Consider the following 22090-nt stretch of genomic DNA (forward strand, 5'->3'; position numbering starts at 1 on the left):
CCTTAATTAGGCAGATTTTTGAAACAAGTATTATGTACACAACAGACCGGAACGTCTCCTTTGGAGTCTTCCTAGTCTATCAGGTGATTGCATCATTAAGCCACACATGCTACGTAGTAAAAATCCTTATGAAAATTCATGACAGAAACATATTGAGCTTGATGCCTGCTAATAAACGAGAAACAGACAAATTTAGTATTTTGACTTTTAACCCCACAAAACTCCAAACAATTATAAATAGAAGAATTTCTTTACCAAATTTTATTTCTTCATTTTTTTCAGCCATCTAAAAAACCTTGCTCTTCCAACAGGAGTTGTGGAGGTTGCACCTGAGTATCTTTCCACAAATTACACCTTGTAATTCAGTTTACTAAATGTGCTTGTAACATTCCTTCCACCCTTTTGGGTATCAACAAAACACGGTCAAATAACCAAGAAAACAGTGATCTAATCAACTTTTAGGTTTGGGGTTTTTTTTAAGTACATGATTCAAATTAAATTACAAATCAATGGACAAAATTTTATTTTTTGATTGCAGAGTCTGGAAAAACAAAGCCTTTCCCAGAAGAAGGAATTTAACTTGTTCGGTCCGCAGTACAAGCACTGTGAAGTGGTCATTTTCTACAGAAATAAGACATTTCTATAATGCATTTTAAATAGATGCAAATAGCACCTACAATTGACTGTGTGAAAATGTTGAAGGAAGAGACAAAAAGTACAATATCATATATTTAAAAGAAATGAATGTAATCTTTTGATACTCTTACAAGCAGCGAAAAAAATACTAAAATATTAATTCTAGAAGTCTTTTCTGAAAAATGGACAAAAAAATCTCAAGTTTGTAGAGAAAATGAATATATGCAAGATAGTAAGGGTAACAACAATACAATCCCTGAATGCCTCAAAATCTTCATGGTTTAAAAGGCATCCCAATTTTCTCCAAAGGTGGTGGCATCTATGCAGTCGCCCATGGCTAATTTTACACGGAATGCAAAGCGTTATTTAAATAGGATGGTGCATTAAACTTCAACTATTTCTGATGTAGCTCTCAAACTACAAACCCATCTTCCTTCTATTTTAATTTTAAAGTAAGTTAGCAAACACTTCCTTCTTAATCCCCAAAGACTATCTATACAGTGACACAAATGCACAAATTTATGACAGTAACATAAATGCTCCTCTGAAGTAATGTGCAACATTAAGTGAAATCGTTTCCTGGAAAGATATTATAGGTATCTATATTTTATTTGCCATCTTAAACATATCTGGGTCTTTATGACCTTATTTTTAAAATGTATTTCCTTTTTACATTTCCTGGTGCAAATGGACTGCATAAATAAGCAATGTGCTATGAGGCTTCAGACTAGCCGATAAACCCTTTCAATTTTCATGCCAGCTTCTTCTTTTGTAATTCAAATCTGGCTGAAAACTGGCAGCTCTGAAAACTGAAACAAGCACTGCCACAAATACCTTGTAATGCTATCGACCTTGTCTGCCCATGCAGTGAGAAAGGGGGATGCATATGTGTCTGCAGTCATCCAGATAACACAACTCATTTTTTTGGGGGGATAACAGAAGCTAGCCCCGGACTGTGCACCAAAAGCAGTCATTACCAGGCAAGCTGGAGAATAAGTCTCTTCAAAATACACAGCACATTTAAAAGCCATATACAGGGCTCAGCCACTGCTTTCATTACCAATTTTAATTTAGCTCCTTCAGTTTGCCAGCCAGATAAACTCTTTAGTGCTGTTTTTTAATCTATTTGCCACATTTTATGTTTAAGATTATAGTAATATGGGACAGGAGAAGGAATCACTTTTAGAGGAAATAAAGAAATAGATCCGCTTATCAGCGCCCATCAGAAAGTTCATTAATCAGCCAGGCTTTATGCCCCCTAAATTGAAAGGTTAAATAATCCTCTCAGGAATATTTCTCGGCACCACCGCCAATTGTCCGGAGAGAAGCTGCCATTCACAGCACTCTGGATCGGTGACAGGGTATTTTACCACTGTTTGGACCCCAAACAATGATGGACAAATGGCCTGGCTTACAAAGAAACCTTTTAGTACAAGGATGGAAAAAGGACCACAAGCTTTGAAGTGGGGTGGGGGAGGTGGGTGTGTGGGGCAGAGGCAGGGAAGGAGGAGGAGGAGGAGACTCATGCATGGGGACACATATGTTTTATTTGAATGTTTATTAGGAGACTTGCCAAACGTCGTTATATGCGCGCCCAGGCATACGCGCACAGAGAGTGCGCGCGCGGGCAGGCACTACACGCATGCACACTTGCCGCACTAAGTGTATGCATACTTACACATACATTTATACATTAATCTGAACACAAACATTTGCAAAGCCTGTAAAATCAGAAGATGAACAGAACTAAAGCATGGTTATATTTATTAGCTAATACACCGGGGAGCCCAACAAACCCCAAGGTTTTAATTTTTACTGTCATTCTAGATGATTTACAGCTTCCTTTCTCTCTCTCTTTAACCTTTATGTCGTCTACTAATCACCTTTCACCATCAGATGCAAAAGGAGGAAGTACCACATATGAAACAACTTTCTTAGGGGAGCATTCTTAAAAGATATTTACTTTGAGGTGATTTCTGATCACAGCTAAAATTGAAGTAAACACAGAAAAAATACAGTGCTTCTGGAGGATATGAGATGCCAAAGGAGTGGTGCATCAGTTTGTTAGAAGTGAGTTTTTGCTGGGGTACATTCTAAATAAACAATAATTCAAGCTTTTTTCTTTAAAATTCCTAGCATCTGGGCTTGAATCTGTATCATCCTTTACGGACAGCCAATTTTAGAGAAGCATTTTCCTTACACTACCAACATGTTAACTGTGCATGTTGATGTTTATCAATTTCCTCATAATTTTTTCATGTGTGCTCCATTTAAGGGCATCATATATATTCAGTAATACCATAATTATTTTTACCTAGCTTTATAATGAGTGACATTAATACAGAATATGTCCTTGAAGAAATGTCTCACAGCCTATATACAACCATTAACACACAAAAGCTTTTCCATGTCCTTCTTGCACACCGATTTTTTTAAATCGGTCTCAATTCCATAAAATTTTTACTTTAATATGAGTTGGGACTTTCTGAATAGTCTACAGCATCTGAAAATGGATCACAAGATTTAGATTTCTGCTTTCTCACATCACATAAATATGCCATTGATCAAAACTGTTTTCTCCAGACCAACTTTTGAGTATCTCAGTGCTATTATTTTCCCTCTCTTTCCCTTCTCACACCATCATCAGAAAAGCACAATTAATTTAACCAGGGTCTCATCTGCCGTCAAAATAAGTCAGACAGAAACTGGATAGCACGTGCAAATCTGGCACAATTAATGTTAAAGCAAAAGATATTTCAGGTTATCACATAGTCCACAGAAATCCTTCAGTGTTTGTGTATGCTTGTGCACAGGCACTCACCACTCCCTTTTTTAAGTGCCGAGCGAAGTTACAAATATACTTTAGAAACAGAATTAAATGCATAGTCAAGAAACAACAACATGAAATTACTTCTGTTAGCTACAAGATGAGCAGTTACTACAGGCAGAGAAACTGCACGTTTGAGGCGAGGGGGAAAATAAAAAAAGACAGAAAAAAAGACAAGCAGCTTTTGGACTTGACACCGGCTCTGAGAAACTTTGAACCCAAGCTGCGGCCGTCCATTTCTTGCAAATATATCACCTGGTCTATGTAAAAATAGCACCTCCTCCTGCAAGCGTTGCCCCCTTCTACTTGTGGAGAATCAAAGCCTCTGCCATGCCCCTGCCTGCGGTGCTTTCGTGCCACGCAGGGCATCATCGCTGCAGCACCGTGCGCGCTGCGGAGGCACCGAGGAGGGACCAGCGCAAGGGGCCTCGATGCAGATTGGGCTACAGGGTAAAATGCCTAACGAAGCAGCGAGTAAAAGTTTATCAACTCCTGGCAGAGGTGAGGAGACCAGCCAAGGCTGTGGTGTCATGGTCTGTTTCGATGTGAGGTGCTGCCAGCACCGGTGAAGTATGAGGGTGGCTGTTTGCGCCCATTTCAGAGTCATACTCGCGGCCACTGGGGTATGTTTGTCAAAAGTTAATTTAATCCAAATCTAACATTCAAAAATAAGTTAAAACTGAAGGCCTAACTTCACTCCCCTGAAGCTAAAAATTCTGAGGGATGCCTTCTTCTTTTGCCATATGTGGGTACGATAGCATATATGCATATATCATGCAAATCACCCACTGCTCTGAGACTTCTCCAGTACTGCAGTAAAATACTACCTACTTACGGCACATGGCTCTACGCTACCCATCACTTTATCCAGGTCTTTGGTTCCCTTTAATTCCCTTTATGCTTGATTTTTCAAAATTTGAAATAAAAATCAGGACAATTCTGTCACGGGGATAGTAACTTTTCTATTCATATGACAGGACCTAACAAGATGTGCTAATATTATTGACATGATAGACCCTCTCAGAATTAAATCAGTGAATACTTTTAGGGAATCCTAATCCGTAGATTATTAACATGATCAAGCATAACTTGAGAAAGTTACCGTCTAACCAGTGTGAGCTCCTGGCTGCTCCTAATACACACAGATCATTGACAAGATGAACTAGCAGGTCTGGCAGCAACATGGACAATCACATACGCTGCTGCCAGCGCAGAGCTCCATAGACTGCTGTTGCTAAATACCTGTGACGTTTCAAGATGAAAAGCATTTGTATGATAAAATGCAACAGTTTCAGTACTACTAAACCACCTAATTTACAAGCAGCTACTGAGTGGACGTTTGACAAGCAAAATACTGTTCCTAGTTAGGATATACATGCAAACAGTTCATGGAGATTTACACTCTACTGACATTTTACATTTTTTCCACTTTGCAACACAAAAATGCCCCAAAATACATTTTATGTTAACTACATGAAAGTGTGATTTTTGTATGTTTTACTATGTCTGACAGATCACAGATAATTTTTGGTTTCCTATGGAATTTTGAAACCGACTCCAAGTTCTAACAAAACTGAGAAAAAAACACCTTCATACCAAGTTCAGAGGAATAAGTTTCAGGAATATAGGAACTTTAATATGAATATTCATAAACAGAATTTACTGCAGAAAAAGGGCATAGAAATATTTAAATTTTTTTCCTCAAATGAAAGTCTGTTTTTAAAATGCGTTGGAAATCTCATTCTAACTTGAAAATTCTATTTTCCTTATTTAGATGGTTAATACTTGAAAAAGTAAAAATTATTTAAATGATCATATAGGTTCACGTTTTCAAACTATAGGAAAGAGAGGTGAAAATTTTTACCAAATTTGTAAGCATTAAAGAAAAGATCATCTTAATCCTTTCCCTTGAAAGAACTGCAGTTATGGATATGATGGGGAGACATTTCACCAATGAATCTTACCATCCTGTTTTCTGTTTAATTAACCACTTATCCAACAGTTTTGGCGTGTGTTGGGCAAAGGAAGAATGCAGATGGTAGTTTCTATGTTGAGAACAGAGCAATTCCTGCCCACAAGTTTGCGTGGGAGGGAGCAGCTCTCTCCAGTCTTTCTCCAGTCATGAGTGCATCTTGCCACCAGGATTGCTGGCACAGCATTTGAAAAATGTCACATACTGCACAAATAGCTTTCTGGGCATGCAGGGGTTAGCTAACAATAGATTTAAACATTCAAAATATTAAAATACATTAATTTCCATCCCCTTTTAATTTCCATCCCCTGCTCTTCTCCTTTTCCCATTTAAAGGCAGGCCTAAAAGGTATTGCTTTTGCAGAAAACGGAGAGTTCCTTAAATAACAATAGCGTGCATACTGAAGTCAGGGATTCTCTGAAAGATGCCACTTCTCAAAGACAAACACTTCAAGGAGGTTATTTGGAACCCCAAAATCAGAGAAATGTAAATTACTTGGTTCAGACAGTCAAGGTTTCTAATTCTCCCCAGTCCCAGACTGCTTCCAGAAATATATCAAAATGCAATTTCTGGTCAAGATGTAATCAGACTTTAACCCTCAATTTAAAAGCACCTTTTATTTTATTTTCTGGGGAGACAGATGGGGAAGAGCATGAGACAGATAGACGTTAAGATAAAGCAGGCAAGCTTTCTACCATGGTTACATGAGTAAGGTAAGTGGCAGCTGATGACTGTGCTATTGGAAGGTTACACAGCCCACCCAAAATGGCCTTAGGTCTGTGCAGGAGTCTGCAGGTTTCTGGTCCAGCCTGGCCAAGAGCCAGATGCTGACCTGGGGTAATGACCACAACCCCGGGATGTAAAAGCAGACATCAGCTAGGGACCTGTCCTCTGCAGTAAAGAGGTGCCAAGACACTGTCACTTTTTCCCAGGAAAGAAAGTGCAAGTGCAAAGACGTGTTGGCATTTTACAGATAACCAGCTTGAACTTTCTATTTCAACTTAACTGACACACAAAAATCCCTAATTATTTGGTAATCATAACTGGCCAGCGGTATTAGTTAAAACCCAACATCTTCATCAAAAGGCAAACTCTAAACAGTATTTTTTCTAGATGTTACATATTTATATAAAGTTATTGAAGCTGCTACTTTTTCCTGTAATATTTTAAATACAGTTTTCAAGTAAAAATTGGGAAAGAACTCGATCTAGCATGCTTTTGTACTGAAAGCTATAGTACATGCTTCGTACTCAAAAATTTACGCTTTTTTCAGGACCTGAAATTCTCTTTGTTTTCTGTAAAAAAAAACTAGCAGAAAGAATACTGCCTTTTGTGAAATACAGTTTCTTTGCAATAGAAAAAGATTTTGGGGTTAAGTTTCTGATAGCCTCAAAAATATCTGAAACTTGAAAGAGAACGGTAACACGGCACAAATTATAACTAGTAGTGGAAAATAAACACAATGTAAAATAGAATCCAAGAGACCCTCTAGACAGCGTATCAAACCACCTCTAATGTACCTATTTTCACCAGAACAACTGTGCAGGGCAGGCAGACATTTCAGAAGCATCTCTGTCATAGAACAGCACTTGCAAAAGCGGTTAGGCTCAGGCTTGAACAATGCAAGAAGATAATTTAAAAATAAAGTACCTGCCAATTGTTGTCCAAGATCTGCCCTACCTCTTCCCCTGGCTAAAGAGGGTAGCATGCATTTTCAGAGAATATGAAATGTTCACGAACCCAAGCACCAAAAGGCACCTTTACCTCAAGGACAAGCGTGGGGACACCGTCACACTCTAGGTGTTCATGTTTCCCCACAATCCACAGAAGGCAAAGTCATCCTTACCCTAAATTCATATCCCTGGGAATTTTGTGTTGTCTTCCCTGTGAAATATCCTGTCAAATGGCTACTGAAGTGCCGACACACAAGGGCCCGCTCTGTGATTCCAAAATACGAAAAAAATACACTGTCTACTGCATAAACAAAGTGGTATTTTTACTAGAATTAATAGAAATAACCTTAAAACACCTGGAGAGGAACTGGTCAAGGGCTGAAATATTTAACAGAAACGTGATGATCTCGTGGTCTGCAGCCTTGCATCGTGCAAAGACCAGAGGAGCTGACACTGCAGCCATGTTCACAGCCACTGCAGCAGCCCCATCCCTGCACACAGGGAAGTCAGGCTTAATCTCCTCCTAAAAATACTTCTAAACCCATCCTTTCCCTCACCACACAAAACCCACAAAGCTCTGGAAACCACAAATGCTCTCTCTCTGAAGCTTAAATATTTTTTTTGCCAGAGTCATATTTTAAATTTTCTCTTTCTGAAAGTCACATTTTAAAGGATACAAATTGACTTTAAGCAACACTGCTTACATTTTCATTTCAGGAAAAAAGTGGCAGGCCATGAGGAATTTTAATAATGCACACAAAGAAATCCGACCGCAAAATTTAAACACAAAAGATGCATTGTCCCTTCATGTCTTTTACGCACAGAGGCCAAAACAGCCAATTCCTGGTTCACCTTCTTTTATGTAAGTGGATTTAAAGTAAGATTAACAAACTGTCAAAAAGCATGTTAAATGATAGCCTCTGCTAGTTAAAAATTCTGATGGTTCTAAAACTCTGTTGGTGGCCATCTTGGCCTAGGAGCTTTAATATAAATGAGACTGGTGAAGGCAGGGGATGGGGGAAGGAGTCCTTATGGCCAGAGCAGTACAGGGGGAGGAAGAGGTTATTAAAAACGAGCAGTCCCTACAGAAAGAAATCTGAGCAGAATTTGTGTTTTAACATATGCATCTACACCGAGAAACACATCAGAAAAAGAAAAATTTTGCTCTGCCCATTTTAGGGATGGAATTTCATTACTCTGCAGATATTTTCTGAAGAAGATACTAATACTTGCAATGTTAATTCCTATCTGATTATTGCATCCACATCTTGCTCCTGAGCAGGACTGGCTATGTTCATTTCTGTACACCACGAGTCCCTCTGAACAATGAAGCAGTGCAGCATACATAGGGAGATCTACACAGCCAGCACGTATCCCATTTTATATTGCAATACTGAGATGGCCATTTGCACGTCTTCTGGGTACCCCCACCAGCACCACCGTGCAGAAGGGGTTTGCGTTACGCTTCAGGTGGACTCACATGGAAGAAGTGCAGCTTCGCGCCCGAAGCAAAACATGGGTCACTATGTGCTGAAAATAAATTTCCTCTTTTTTCTCCAGTGATGTCATCTGTTGGGTGGAAATGCGACCACTCACAGCAGCGCAATATCCACCCTCAGTTTCACTGGGTCACTCCAGCAGCAAAGCCCCAGGACGACCTACGGGACAGGAGCGGGTCTGGACCCGAGGTCCCATCCGCCGGTTCGGGTGCAGAATGCAAACAGCCTCCTTCCATGGCACGGTGCCCCCACAAAAGGCCGGCTCCAACCCTGCCACCCACCCGAAGCCCCGAGCTGTTAACATTTATGGCAGTTCCCATGCTTGGGGAGAAGAGCTGTCCCCCGCAGAATGCACCACCGCGGACCCCACACCGCACCTCTGAGCCTGGGGCGCAGTGGAATTGTTCTTCTCCTCCAGCGCGCGGACCTACTTAGAATGGGAACTGCCACTGGACACGCAGTTAGGCAGTTGGGCAGCAGATCAAGCTCAGAGGGACGCTATTGTATTTTCTTAAGAATAAAATGCAAACCCGAACCAAACGAATGAAAATTATAGGGTGCCTTAACCTCACAATTTTTTTCCACTGACTTCCCTTTTTTTTTAAATAGAGGGCTATAAACTGGCCTCCACTTAAGTGCAAAATATTTAATAAACGTCTCTACCTTTATAGCTGGAATCCAAAATGACAAGAGAAAGGGAATGAAAAAGAGCCAAGCATTCTGAGGATGAAAAAGCACTGCTATGAACACCCCCGATATCCTTAAGATGAAAAGGGGATGTGATGGCATGTCCTTTGGAACATAGACCATATTTCTCTAGGTTTGTGGAACCTCTGGCATTTAGAAAGACAAAGTTGTAAGCTAAGCTTCCTAATAATCTACGACAAAGAGCTTTACAAGACCTTCAAATGCCTCGTCTGTGAAAAAATCACACATATTATTTGGACTGCAGTAAGCTATGATCAAAACTGTCTATCTTGGATCTGCCAATGAAGTCCTTGTGTTATTATTTGAATTGATAATAATAACCTCTTTGATAAACATAAGCGGGTATCAAACCCGACCTATTTATTGCAAATAGATACCTATATGAAGAAAAAGTTAAAATATGTTTTGACAAACGTAATTTCCCTTTTCTGATATAGGAGAAATACACAGAGAGCAGGCACAATGAAAATGATTTGTAAAAGTTTTAAATCACCATCTTAAAGAGGTTATTAAATATTATTTTAAATCACAGTGGGAATTGGATTGTTCTGCTGACTTTGATTGGTTTTTTTTCAGAATAATTTTAGTTAACAGAGTTGAAAGAACAAGTTTAAAGAAACTAACTTCATCCACTTATAAAGCTTTGATTATCATAGAGCCCTTAAATTTAAGCTTCATTGAATACAATATGATAATCTTTTTTCTATCAAAAGCCAAATTAAAATATTCTGCTTATAATCCTTTTTGCCATTTCAACTGCTCATAAGATTTCTTGCACTGGCAGTCGATTTTGGTTGGAATAAGACATTTCTGCCCATACAACAAATTATTTGTAATGTGCCAAAATTTGTCACCACAGCTAATGTAAACAAAAACCTACCACCATCCATAACAGCCGAATGGATTTATTATTTAGTCATTGTTCTAGTCAATCCACATTTCTGTGCAGGGGCTTCAAGAAGTCAATAGATGGCAGTCCATCTCTTAGGAAAGAGCCAGATAATGAATAAAATCACCAAACGCTTCACAAAAGAGAAAGGTGGAAGGCTGTGTGGTTTTTCACAAGCATTCACAGTAATTAACTAAGAATACGTTATATAATGCAAAACATTTAGACAAACTTTGTAATGGCTGTCTGGAAGCAACGTTATAAAAATGGTCTTTTATTACAAACCTGAATGCCTTGTTTTATTTGCGCTTATATGTACCTGCAAGTGTGACACTCATGATCAATTTACCAAAATCAATTTAAATGTAGTGGTTGTATCCATGGCTAAAGCACAGGAAAAACTCACTGTAGCCTTAGTCTGTTTGTGAATAATCAGGCAGCCTCTGCAGCACAGCACGAACCACAACAGTACTTTTTTTTTAAACTTCTATTATTTTTCTTTAAATTATTATCCTGTTTGTACAGAAATATTTCTTCTAAACTAGGAAAATTATAAACTAATTTCTATAGTGAAATACTACTATGCTGATATGAGAGTAAAAGATCTCGAATTTTTAGTTGCAATTCTATAAATACATACATAATATACATTATTCTAACAGAAGTTTTGATTCTTGTGAGAACTCTGTTTACTTCTGTTCTGCTTTGGGTGCAGAAGAGAACATTTATCACACATTTAAACAATTCAGATAATGCAGTTTCTTGAGGTATAACTTATTTTAAATATCAAGTATGTCTTTCACCACACAAATTTTTAAATTCCACGCTTAATCTGACTACTAATATAAATTTGAGTCAAAGTGAGTCTTCCCATGCAAAAAATGGAGACGTGCAAAGCATTTCCCACATACCAGAAATGTGCATTATTTGCAGATAATTTGCAGTTCACTGCAAAGTAAAAAATTAATTATCAGTAGCTAGGGTCTCACTTAATGTCAAGTTATCTTTGCGTGCCCATATTTGATCACATTTCAAAATGGCCCTAAAATGCACTAAGAAGTTCCAAATGGGTACTTTTAATAATACACTTGTATTCTTAACTACTACATTTTCTAACAAGAGCTTGTTTTGACAAATGTTGTTAGCTTTATACTAAGTAAAGTGTAAACTCTGAACTCTTTCTACAAAATTCACAGGTAAAATTTTCTACCTCAGACACCTCAAATTCTGCCCTAGTAACCGCTTAGTCAGGTTTAAGCTCCTCCACATTTTTTTACAAAAATAACTATTTTCTAAGTGTTGATTGCAATTCACTTTTTGAGGAATTTTCAATGGCAAGCAAGACTAAAATTAAATTAAATCTTATACCACAGTAAAAACCAGAACCCAACATATTAGTGTATCTAATATAGCCACCTCATTATTAGATTCCAAATACAATAAGCATTTCAAAATAGTTTTTACAGGCACCCTTAGGAATTATAATGAAAGACAGTATTTACCTTTTTCCTTCATGCAATTTTAAAAAAGCAAACAAAAATACTCAGTGAATGCACCTTTTGCTCATAATGGGTTTTTTTAAAAGTCTATACCAATTCTGTTTAAAAGTAAATGCTCAGAAAGGGTGGAGTATTTCCAAAGCAGATTTTTGTTTTAAAATCATTATGCAGAAAATACAAGCAAGAGATTTTAAGCACAGATTTCTCCTACTCATTGAATTTAGAAGCAAAAACAGAAAAAGGAGCATTCCACTACCATGAAGAGGTGGAGGCAACAAATTATAAAGCACATCCCATTTATTGCTCAAAGAAAAAGCCCACACCAAAGACTTGTAAAGAAAAGTAGTGGACAAACTTTTCTACTTTGTTTTGAACGGACATCAGTGATTAATTATCTGTAACAGCTAAATACATATGAGGTTGATCTGGATAGCAATGACAGCAAAGATTCAGATGAACAGCAAAAATCCTAATCTTTAAAGGTGTTTTTATGTATAATAATTTTATAAATGAATATATTCAAGATTTGTGATACCAACCCATTGAATATTGTCTTAATCATTTAAATATTGTTCCAAGTTTCAATACTAGACAAATTTATACACATTCTGTTTTATTTTTATCTCTATTTTACACGAGGAAAAACTTTTTAAGTAATACACTGGTACAGTTCACAAAGTTTTATTTTCTTGTTTCAATGACTAAAGATCAACTAATGCAGGCCAAAGGGGAAGTTATAGCTATACCCTTACCAATTAGAAATTATCTGCAAAAGTTTATAAAGTGTATTTGCTCAAATTAACATTTCCACTCTAGCCGAGATTTATTTTACTCATTTAAAAAGAAAGCTTTGTCACACACAGTGATTAATTGCCAGCATCTGGGATATCTGAGATGGGATTATTGCTTCTGCTATGCATCTCAACTTAATATTTAACCCTCTTTATATGTGTAAATGTAGTCACTGAGAGAGTGCTGCAAAGCACTCACTTAATGATTACAGTATTAAAATGAAATCGTAAGTTCTAAAGATGTTTAAAAAATAGTGACAGTGTTTCATTGCATTCTTCAGTTCAAAAACTCTTCAGATGTTTATTATCTTCTCACAGAAGATGCTTGTCTATATTTTATGGTCAGCAGTTCACAGAAGAGTAAATAGATTGGGTGTAGAAGAAAATAAAAAAGGTGTTTCTACTTACTGTTAGGTGATACTGCCTCCATATTTCTGGGCAAGCCTGGAAAATAAAAATATTGATCAGCTAGGAGCATGAAACAAGGTGCTTTACAGCCTGTTGGTTTTGGCATAACACAGTATCCACCGGTGTCGGTCACAGGAAAATAAGAAGCTTAACTGAAAGGGTCTGCATTTCAGCTTCAAAAACCTGGCTAGACAGTTTAATTGAATTTTACACTGGTTTAACACACTCCCTGCCATTGTCAGAAAGCCAGTAACAGTTTTCTCTCTCCCCTTCTTCTCTGAAGGTTAGAAGTTTGGGAGAGTAACGTGCTCTTAACTGCAATAAGTATTAACACTGCAAAACAAACAGAAATTAATTTAAATTCTGCGTTTTCTGACATTTTAAATTTACATAATGTTTTGGAAATTAAATCACAAGGTACTTTCCTTTCATGTAGGAATAGAAATATTTTAGTATTTTTGTACATATCTCTATCCTAATCAAAATCTAATTGTTACATGTAATAATCCTCAGTAGCCTAATGTCAGATGAGTAGTAAACAAGAAGCATAACAGATTGCTTTAATGTTTCTATTTTTACAATGGCTTCCTTGATTTTTTTTTTTTTACATTTTTTTTTAAACTCGCCAGACTCGCACAAAAACTTGTAAGTGCAGCCCTTTGTAAAAAATTCTGCAGAGCAGATTTTTGAATCACTGCAATAACACAATAGACCTGAGGAATACATATGAGACAGGAAAGACGAAAATGTGGATCTTTTTTAAACAAAATCAGAATGTGTTAATGATCAATGAGACAGAGGTTACTTTCTCAAGGGTTCTCAATATTTTTACAAAATTTACAGTATTTCTGTCTCCTGCTATGACCCCCAAGCCATGAACAGACACAGAAATAGTGGTACTTTGTCTGTTAGCCATTTTAGTGTTTAAGAGAGTGTGCACACAGTTACTTCAACGGAGGTCTTTCACTTTTGTTTAAAACATGTAACCTTTTATTAAAATAGCTCCTTAATCATTTGAACAATTAGCAAGTTGGTTTGCCAATCTCAATTTTCAGTATTTTAAGAAGAAATATTAGTTATTCTGTGGCTTCTACATAATATGCTGTAGCTCCAATTTCAAACATTGAAGCCTCATGACTACTTGCAAATGAGTACTATTAACATTTCTTTAGATTTTGAATAAATTTTTCGCTCATGCCTAAATTCTTGCCTTCTTTTATTCTGACAGAGCATGTTAATGAAAAAACCCACACCCAACAACCAATATTAGCAACTGAATCTCTCAAAAAATAATCCAAGTTTTTGACAGTCACCCTATGGCATATACAGTCTGTTTTTCCCGGATGTGATGGAAATGATTTTATTTATTATTCATTCTGTTAGTAACACAATTTTCTGGAGAAAAATCTACAATCTGTTCTGTGTAATGGTTCAACATTTCTCCACTTACTCAAATACTGCATGTAAATATTTGAGTTTTATATTAATATTTCTATAAAGAAAATGTGTGAAGTGCAACACATTTCTAACAGAGGAACAGACTACAACATTTGACAGTTTGAACACACTCAAGCTGTCTTCTGAGTGCAAACAAAAGGATTTTCCTCCTTCGCTAACTTACACAGGATTGGGAGTCACGATATATAAAGGCTCTCTAGTGTATAAAAATATTCTATCAAAGACCTTGCCTTCTCTCTCAAACCTGTAAAAGGCTTCAACTGTACATGAGACTTTTGCTGGTTTAGCACAGGGGTAGCAGGCAGTTATTTATACATTAGTTCTGGATAGTTTTCGATTACCACAGTGTCCCCAGACTAATATGGTTGAAAAATCGCAATCAATGAGTTGTCACATACTGGCAAAATGCCACTCTGTGATATGACCTTTACTCACACAGCAGCTATTTAATAATAAAAAAAAATAAATTACTTTATTTTTGAATAATAGTTTGGTTGGTGGTTTGTTTTTTTTTTTTTGCTCTGGACACAAAGACATCACTTACAGCGAGAATCTGTAACTCAGAGTAGGAAACTACAGTTGGCACAGCTCTTACCAAAACACTGGAAGAGGCACAGTCCCAACATCTCAGCAGTGCTATCAAGAGGTAGGTTTTATCATCACTGTCTTTAAGGATGTTTTAAGGCTGTGGGAAAACTTAAGGGAGGTAGGAAGAAGGGGGTAAGGGAAAATTGGCCAAGCATATTTCTTCATTCAGATGGTGATTCGGTGTAATACTTTTCATCATCACAATGATCACTTACGAACTTCAGAAGTTGAATACAATAGTTGAAAACAGATGCCTGGCTAAACAACAGCTTTTTAGAAACGATGCTTTTAACTAGGAGTCGTATTACCTTGCATCAGCTCGGAGTTATTGTCTGTATCTTCTATCACAGAATGACAAAAAGTATAATTAACAATTACTACCGAATACTGGCTTCTCAAATGAAGCAAAGAGGTTTGCTACAGAAGAGAGCATAACCAAATACAACAACCGCCGAACCTGTGATTTTTCTTATTTATTTAAAAGTACTTAACCATGAATGGCCCTCATTTAAAGAAAAGCCCTTGTGGTATACAAGTACGATGGCAGTGTGATGAACTACGTTAAAATAAAATTGCATTTATTTCCTGCCCCAGTGGTCTGACCTTACTAGCATTTAGATGTACCAGCACAAAAGGTGCCTACTCTTAAAAGCAGTGCCACTGTGACACAGCTGCAGAAAGCGCAGGCGAGGTGTGCTTCCCCACACCTCTCGCTACGTCCGCGTGCCTTTTGCCGCACGAGTGCCGGGCAATTAATTTTCCCAAATTCGTGCCGTTTCTGCTGTGGCCCGCATTCGGTTAATTTGGAAGGGCGATTATTCATATCCGAGCCTGATCCGGCTAAGGTTGCCCCACCAGATGAATCAAGGCCGTATACTGCGCATTTTGACCCGTATTGAATTTTATCAGGTGCTAATTATTGTTTTACCAGAACAACGGCTTAATGCATCTGTTGTTTAATTCCCACTTCCCTATTCTCAAACGTGAACATCAAAGAAAATAAAACACTCAATCTCAAACAGCCCCTGACAGCAGACCAGGACTCGAGTGCTCAATAGACAAGGCCCTTGCCACCAGTTCTCATATTTCCACAACAATGAGCAAACACAAAAACAGCACTAAGCGGCCTTTCCTCCTTTCCGCTCCCCTTGGCCGGTCGTCTGCCTTGCGCCGAGAGGGCCCTCGACGGCAGCCCTGCTGGGAGCGCGGCGCGGGGGAGAGGATTAGCCTCGCTAACATGCGAGCATTTGCAAAAGGGAAGGAAAAAACCCCGCTACTGTATTTGGCGTATGAATAACCAAAATGCACGCGCTGACAGGAGACCGGGACGGGCCTGCGGCTCCCCGGGAGAAAATGTAGCTGTGATGAGTGACAGGGCTTTCAGGAAATATGTTCACAATCACAGACAGTGAAGGCCATGACCTAGATCGTTTAAGAGCTTGTCTTGTCAAATTATCAAAAGCTTCTTCCTCTCTGAATAAAGAGTGACATAAGTGAGTGTCAGAAAGCTGCAGGCTGACAAGCCAAGCATACAATAACAGCATGCACGTCACATACTTGCCGAACACCGCCACGGCTAGCGGCAAATCTTAATGAGAGCGCGGCTGGCCCAGGAGACTTGGGTCCCTGCTGGCACAGCTACTCATCTCGCAAAAATCCTTCAGCTCCAAGTCAGTTATGGTCTGACACGACGACTACAATTACTAAACACAACTTTTTAACAGAATCCTCTGGTGCTTTGTCAAAGCGGCGGCTGCTAGGAGCTGCCCCGCCGCAAGCCACCACAATAAAACAAAAGATTTGCCAAAACACACACTTTTCATCACCTCCGCATGGGAACTGCTGCAGGAAAACACACAATGCTTCCCTTCAAAACCACTCCTGCACGAGCAGATGTCGAGACCTCTCCCCGTGCCACCACCGCAGACGGCCGCTGCCACCGGCGCGGAGCAGGCCGAGCTGGTTAACCGCCGGCGTCGACCGGGCTCCCGGTAACGTTTTACTTACACTTACCATTAGGCGGATAGTGACTCGCTGCAGGTGTGAAAAACGGGGGAACGCCGCTGGGGAATGAGGGAAGGAGGGGGAAATCCCTCGCTTTCTGCCAAGGTGCCCAGGCGGGGGCCCACGGCACAAGGGTCGGCCGCCGGGCCACCAGCCAGCCCCCCCGGACTTGCCCCCGTGCCCCCAGCCACATCCCCGCCGGCAAGAGGCGGCCACGTCCCCCGTGGCAAGCACCAGCGCGGGTTCCGAAAACGACAGAAGGCAGAAGAAAATCTTCCGGGAGAGAAGAGGCCGGCGGTGGTTTACACGGCCAGAAAAGGTGTCAGGACACACGGAGAAGATGCGGGCTGAGGTAGCCAGCTGGTTCCCGGGAAGGAGCACCGCTCACAGGACGTATGGGGTGTGCAGACATGCACGTTGCTTTTACACGAAGGCGGCCGGCAGGCACGGCGAGGCTGGAGAGCGCCGGGAACCTGGGCACTGCTGGCTGCCGGCTCCCGGATGAGCTCGGACAGCTCACCAAGCATGCCGTTTTTCCCTAAGTATACAAGGAGACACTGCCCTGCCTGCCACGTTTGCCTCCTCCCCGCCACATCGCCCCATTTACGAAGTCCTTTTCCCATCCTCGCAGCTGGCAGGTGAGACTGTAGACCACAAGCCTCATGACATCCACCCAACTGCCACCGGACCTGCAAAACACAGGACGTTCACAGCATGGGGTTTTCAGCGTATACACATACAAGCATAAGTGTATATATATATACGTACACACACATGCATATACAGACACACCTGTATAAGTGCACACAATGTCCGATGTGCTCTTTCCCAGGGGGAGCAGCATACGGCCAAAAAGAGCTGCACTTGAAACTTTTGAACAGCTCTACTACCTGCTCCCCTGATGATCTTCCTGAGGAGAGCGCACGAGGTTGAGCTACTTCCAACACAACTCCGTCTAAGATGACTCCATACGTTCTCAGGGCTGTCTCAGGGAAAGAGACTGACCTGACAGATAATAAATGTACTACCCTGAAAATGTTTTAAATAACTTTGAACATTTTCAAACCAAACTAGGCAAAGCACCTTGAGCTGCCTCATGTTCACTTCTGGACAAAAATGTAACTGTGGACAGTCACTCTGAAACAGACTGTGCACGGAAGCTTGTTCTGCATTCTTTGTGTCACAGGAAAAGACAGTGAACTTTCTGAGAAAGACAAATTTAAACTTTTTTGGAGCATTCAAAGTACTTGGTAACATCTCAAAAAAATTAGGGAATATATTAGTCTTTTCCCCAACACGGTATTAAGATCTGTTCTATGAAGGCTGCAGTAGCATTTTCAGAGTATTTTGGAGAACTCTGGGGAACACTGGACTAATTTAGCCCCAGGCGCAGAGCAAAACCCTGTGCTCTGCCTCCAGCTCCTACAGACAGCAGAAACATCCCAACAGGCAGACTGATACAGAACAGTTGCAGTAACTGGGCTTGGTGAAACACTTTCAGGTTTTTGATAAAATGCCCCATGCAGGACTCATAAATTCTTTACAGAAAGTAATTAGCAGAGGCACAGACACATGGACCTGTTATGATCAGCTTACATAGCCTGAAAACAGAAATGACTATACTACATCAGACCACCCGCCCATGGTCTCTAACTGTGGCCTTAAGCCAATGCCTCATGGAGCTAAAAAACGGAGCAAGCACGCACACTTTCCATAACGCTCTTCCACACCCAACTGTTTTAAGCTCAATGACTGCACAAGCTGAACAAAGTTTCTATGTGTTCAATAACCTTCCATGGTTTTCTCTTCCATGAACTGCTCCGGTCTCCTCTGGAACCTGTTTTGGGTTTGTGTGGTGGGGTTTTGGCAGCCGGGGAGGGGGCTGCAGGGGTGGCTCCTGTGAGAAGCTGCTAGAAGCTTCCCTGGCTCCAAGTTGGACCCACCTCTGGCCAAGGCCAACCCAACCAGTGATGGTGGCAGCACCTCTGGGATAACATATTTAAGAAGGGGAACCTGCAGCGGAGGAGGAGACTGGAATGTGAGAGGAACCCCTCTGCAGATACCGAGGGCAGTGAAGAAGGAGGGGGAGGAGGAGTGGGGAAGGAGGGGATGCCCCCGCAGCCCGTGGTGAGGCGGCAGGCTGTCCACCCCCAGCCCATGGAGGGGAGCGGGGGAGCAGATGCCCACCTGCAGCCCGGGGAGGACCCCACGCCGGAGCAGGGGGATGCCCCCCAAGATGGCTGGGACTCCATGGGAAAGCCTGTGATGGAGCAGTCTGTTCCTGAAGGACTGCAGCCTGTGGGGAGGACCCATGCCGGAGAAGTTTGTGAAGGACTGCCTCCCATGGGAGAGACCCCACGCTGGAGCAGGGGAAGAGTGAGGAGTCCTCCCCCTGAGGAGGAAGGAGCGGCAGAGACAATGTGTGATGAACAACTGCAACTCCCATTCCCCGTCTCCCTGTGCCGCTGGGGGGAGGAGGTGGAGAAAATTGGGAGTGGAGTTGAGCTGGGAAGGAAGGAGAGGTGGGGGGAAGGTGTTTTAAGATTTGGTTTTACTTCTTATTATCCTTGGTTTGATTTGATTGGTAGCAAGTTAAATTGATTTTATTTTTTTCCCCAAGTTGAGTCTACCTTTTGGCCATGACCATAAGTGGTGAGTGATCCCTCCCTGTCCTTCTCTTGACCCACGAGTGTTTCCTTATATTTTCTCCTCCTCATCCCACTGCAACTGGGGCGGGAGGAGTAAGCAAGCGGCTTCATGGTGCTTTGTTACCGGCTGGGCTTAAACCATGACAAACCAGAGGAGACTTTCTGCATCTACTGCATCCTTCGGTAAGGAGTCTCACAGGTCTGCTACCAATTGCACAGAGAGTCAACTCCTTCTGTCTCTTCTGAACCTAGCTCCTACTGCCTTCATCAGATGTCCCCCAATTCTTGTACTGGAAGAAATGATGAACAATTGATCCCTAACCACTGTCTCCCACCATGGATTACTTTGAAGCTCTTTACAGATCCTTCTCTCTGTAACCTCTCTTCCAGGCTGAAGAGTTGTAGCTGTGCTGAAGGATGCAGAAGAGAGGGACCAAAGTTGCATCAAGGTGTCCATTGCTTTTCTGGTGATTCCAAATATTTCACCAACTTTTTTTCACAGCTTGTGAACACTGAACTGATTTTGGGGGGGGGATTGTATCTTGTAACTCTAAAATTTGAGTCCTGAATAGTAATGCTCAGAGCCCATCATTATACATGCAAAGATGGGATTATTTTTCCCCAGGCATTTTACTTTACATTTACTGCAACTCAAGTTCATCCTCCATTTTACTGTGCTCTCCCTCCATTTCTTACAGTCCTTGGGCAGCTCCTCACAGATGGCTCACAGCACTGACACTCTAAATTTAAATTCAGTCTTCTCAGCAAATCTTGTCACCCTATTGTTCACCCTTTTCCATGTCACACTAGCATATCCTACCTTTATCCTCTTATTCCATGCCTGTTTAGTTTCCTTAAAAGCTTTTGGTCAGGAACTTTGTCAAACACCTTTTGGAAATTGTAGACTATGTCAACTGGATCATGTTTACACACATGCTTGTCGACCTTCTCCTCTGAAGGACTCCAGAGATTTCTGAGAAGTGGGATTTCCTTTACAAAAGCAATCTTGATTCTCCCCACACATATCATATTCACACATCTATTCCAACATGCCCCTGCTATTGCAGTTTCTGGTAGTTGGCTTGGTGTACACATCAGGCTGGCAGACCTGGTTACGCAGATCTCCCTGGGACCCATTTTAAAAATTGTCATTTTATTGGTAACTCAGTTACCCATCAGGCACAAAGCAAAAGGTTACCCACTGCCATCACTAATCTGGCTATTTCACCTTCCAGTTCCTCTACAGCTTTTGGGTAATCATTATCCAGTTCTGGTAATGGGTTAGTATTCATAGGTTAGTAGCAACCCTAACATTCTCTTCAATTTCAGAGAGATTCTCTGATGAATCCCTCCACAAAGTAAGGTTTTGGTGTGGGAATGTCCCTGGTTTCTTCCACTATGAATACTAGATGCCAAAAAAATATTTTTAGGTTGTTAGCAACAGTATTATCTTGGCTGAGTGTTCCTTTCATGTCTTGATCGTCTGTTGGCCTTACAGGCTTCTTGCTCTAATGTGAAGAAAGATTTACTGTTGGTTTTGACTCCTTTGCAAAGGGCCCCTTAAACTCTTTTTTAGCCTTAATTTTGCACTTTCACATTTAATCTGCCAGAGTTTGCAATCCTTTCTGTTTTCTTCATTTGCATGCACACATCAGGTTTTCAAAGGATACCTTTTTGCTTTTTGTAACCTCTCTGACCCTGCTGCATAGCCTCACAACCTTCCTTTTGCACTCTGCAGTTCTGCCATGCCATCTTTCTTTCCAAGGACGGGCAGATGAGACCCTACTCTTACACTCCAGCATTCACTGCACAGGTAGCTTCATGCCTGTCATGCAGAACTGCAAGAGATCTGCCTGAAAGTTTCAAAGACAAACCTTTCTGATTTAAAGTGAACCTAAATGAGCAGAAAAAATACATGCTGTGATGTTCCTCATAATCTACACAACTTAGGTAGGATTTAAATTTTGGGATGATAGAAGACTTGTAATTCTTTACAGAAAAGAAAATTACTTTATGAGAACTGGCTTCATAAAATGGGTAAAATAGAAAAGGTGGCAAGAGATGCAAAGAAAAGATACTTAAGACTACATTTCTGTCTAACTGCTTACCAGAAAGGGAGTGCAGAAATATGCTGTTCATGTTCTTTAAAGTAATGGTACTGTGTACACATTGACTATAAGAAAAAGTACAGCTAGAAGAGGAAGACCAAATTTAAATTTCTAACGTGCAAATACCAAAAGAAATAGTAAACTCCCAAATGTGCTGGGCATCATTTGCATACCCCACATATCATTGCCTACGGTGAGCCTGTAACAAACTCTCAGTCTTCTTTCCCTAACTCCTTGTGTTTGGTGCGGCACCAGGCCATCTTCAGCACAAGCAGGATGGAGACACGAACAATCCAATACATAGCCCCTCTCCCCCCGCCTGGAAATGACACTCAGAAAGCACACGGAGGGAAGTCTTTCATGTCTGATTGTTAAGCTACAG

General features: G+C 40.6%; 1 protein-coding gene across 2 annotated transcripts in view; it reads right to left on the bottom strand.

Annotated features, from left to right (window-relative positions):
- The window catches only part of ZCCHC7 (zinc finger CCHC-type containing 7), a 123992-nt gene that overhangs the window by 12765 nt on the left and 89137 nt on the right, over positions 1–22090 (bottom strand). For both annotated transcript variants that reach the window (XM_052777944.1, XM_052777943.1), the window contains exon 8: positions 12903–12938. In XM_052777944.1, coding sequence (XP_052633904.1) covers positions 12903–12938 — 36 coding nt within the window. The remainder of the gene's footprint in view (positions 1–12902; positions 12939–22090) is intronic.

Source organism: Harpia harpyja, chromosome Z (assembly GCF_026419915.1).
Source record: "Harpia harpyja isolate bHarHar1 chromosome Z, bHarHar1 primary haplotype, whole genome shotgun sequence".
Classification (NCBI taxonomy): domain Eukaryota; kingdom Metazoa; phylum Chordata; class Aves; order Accipitriformes; family Accipitridae; genus Harpia; species Harpia harpyja.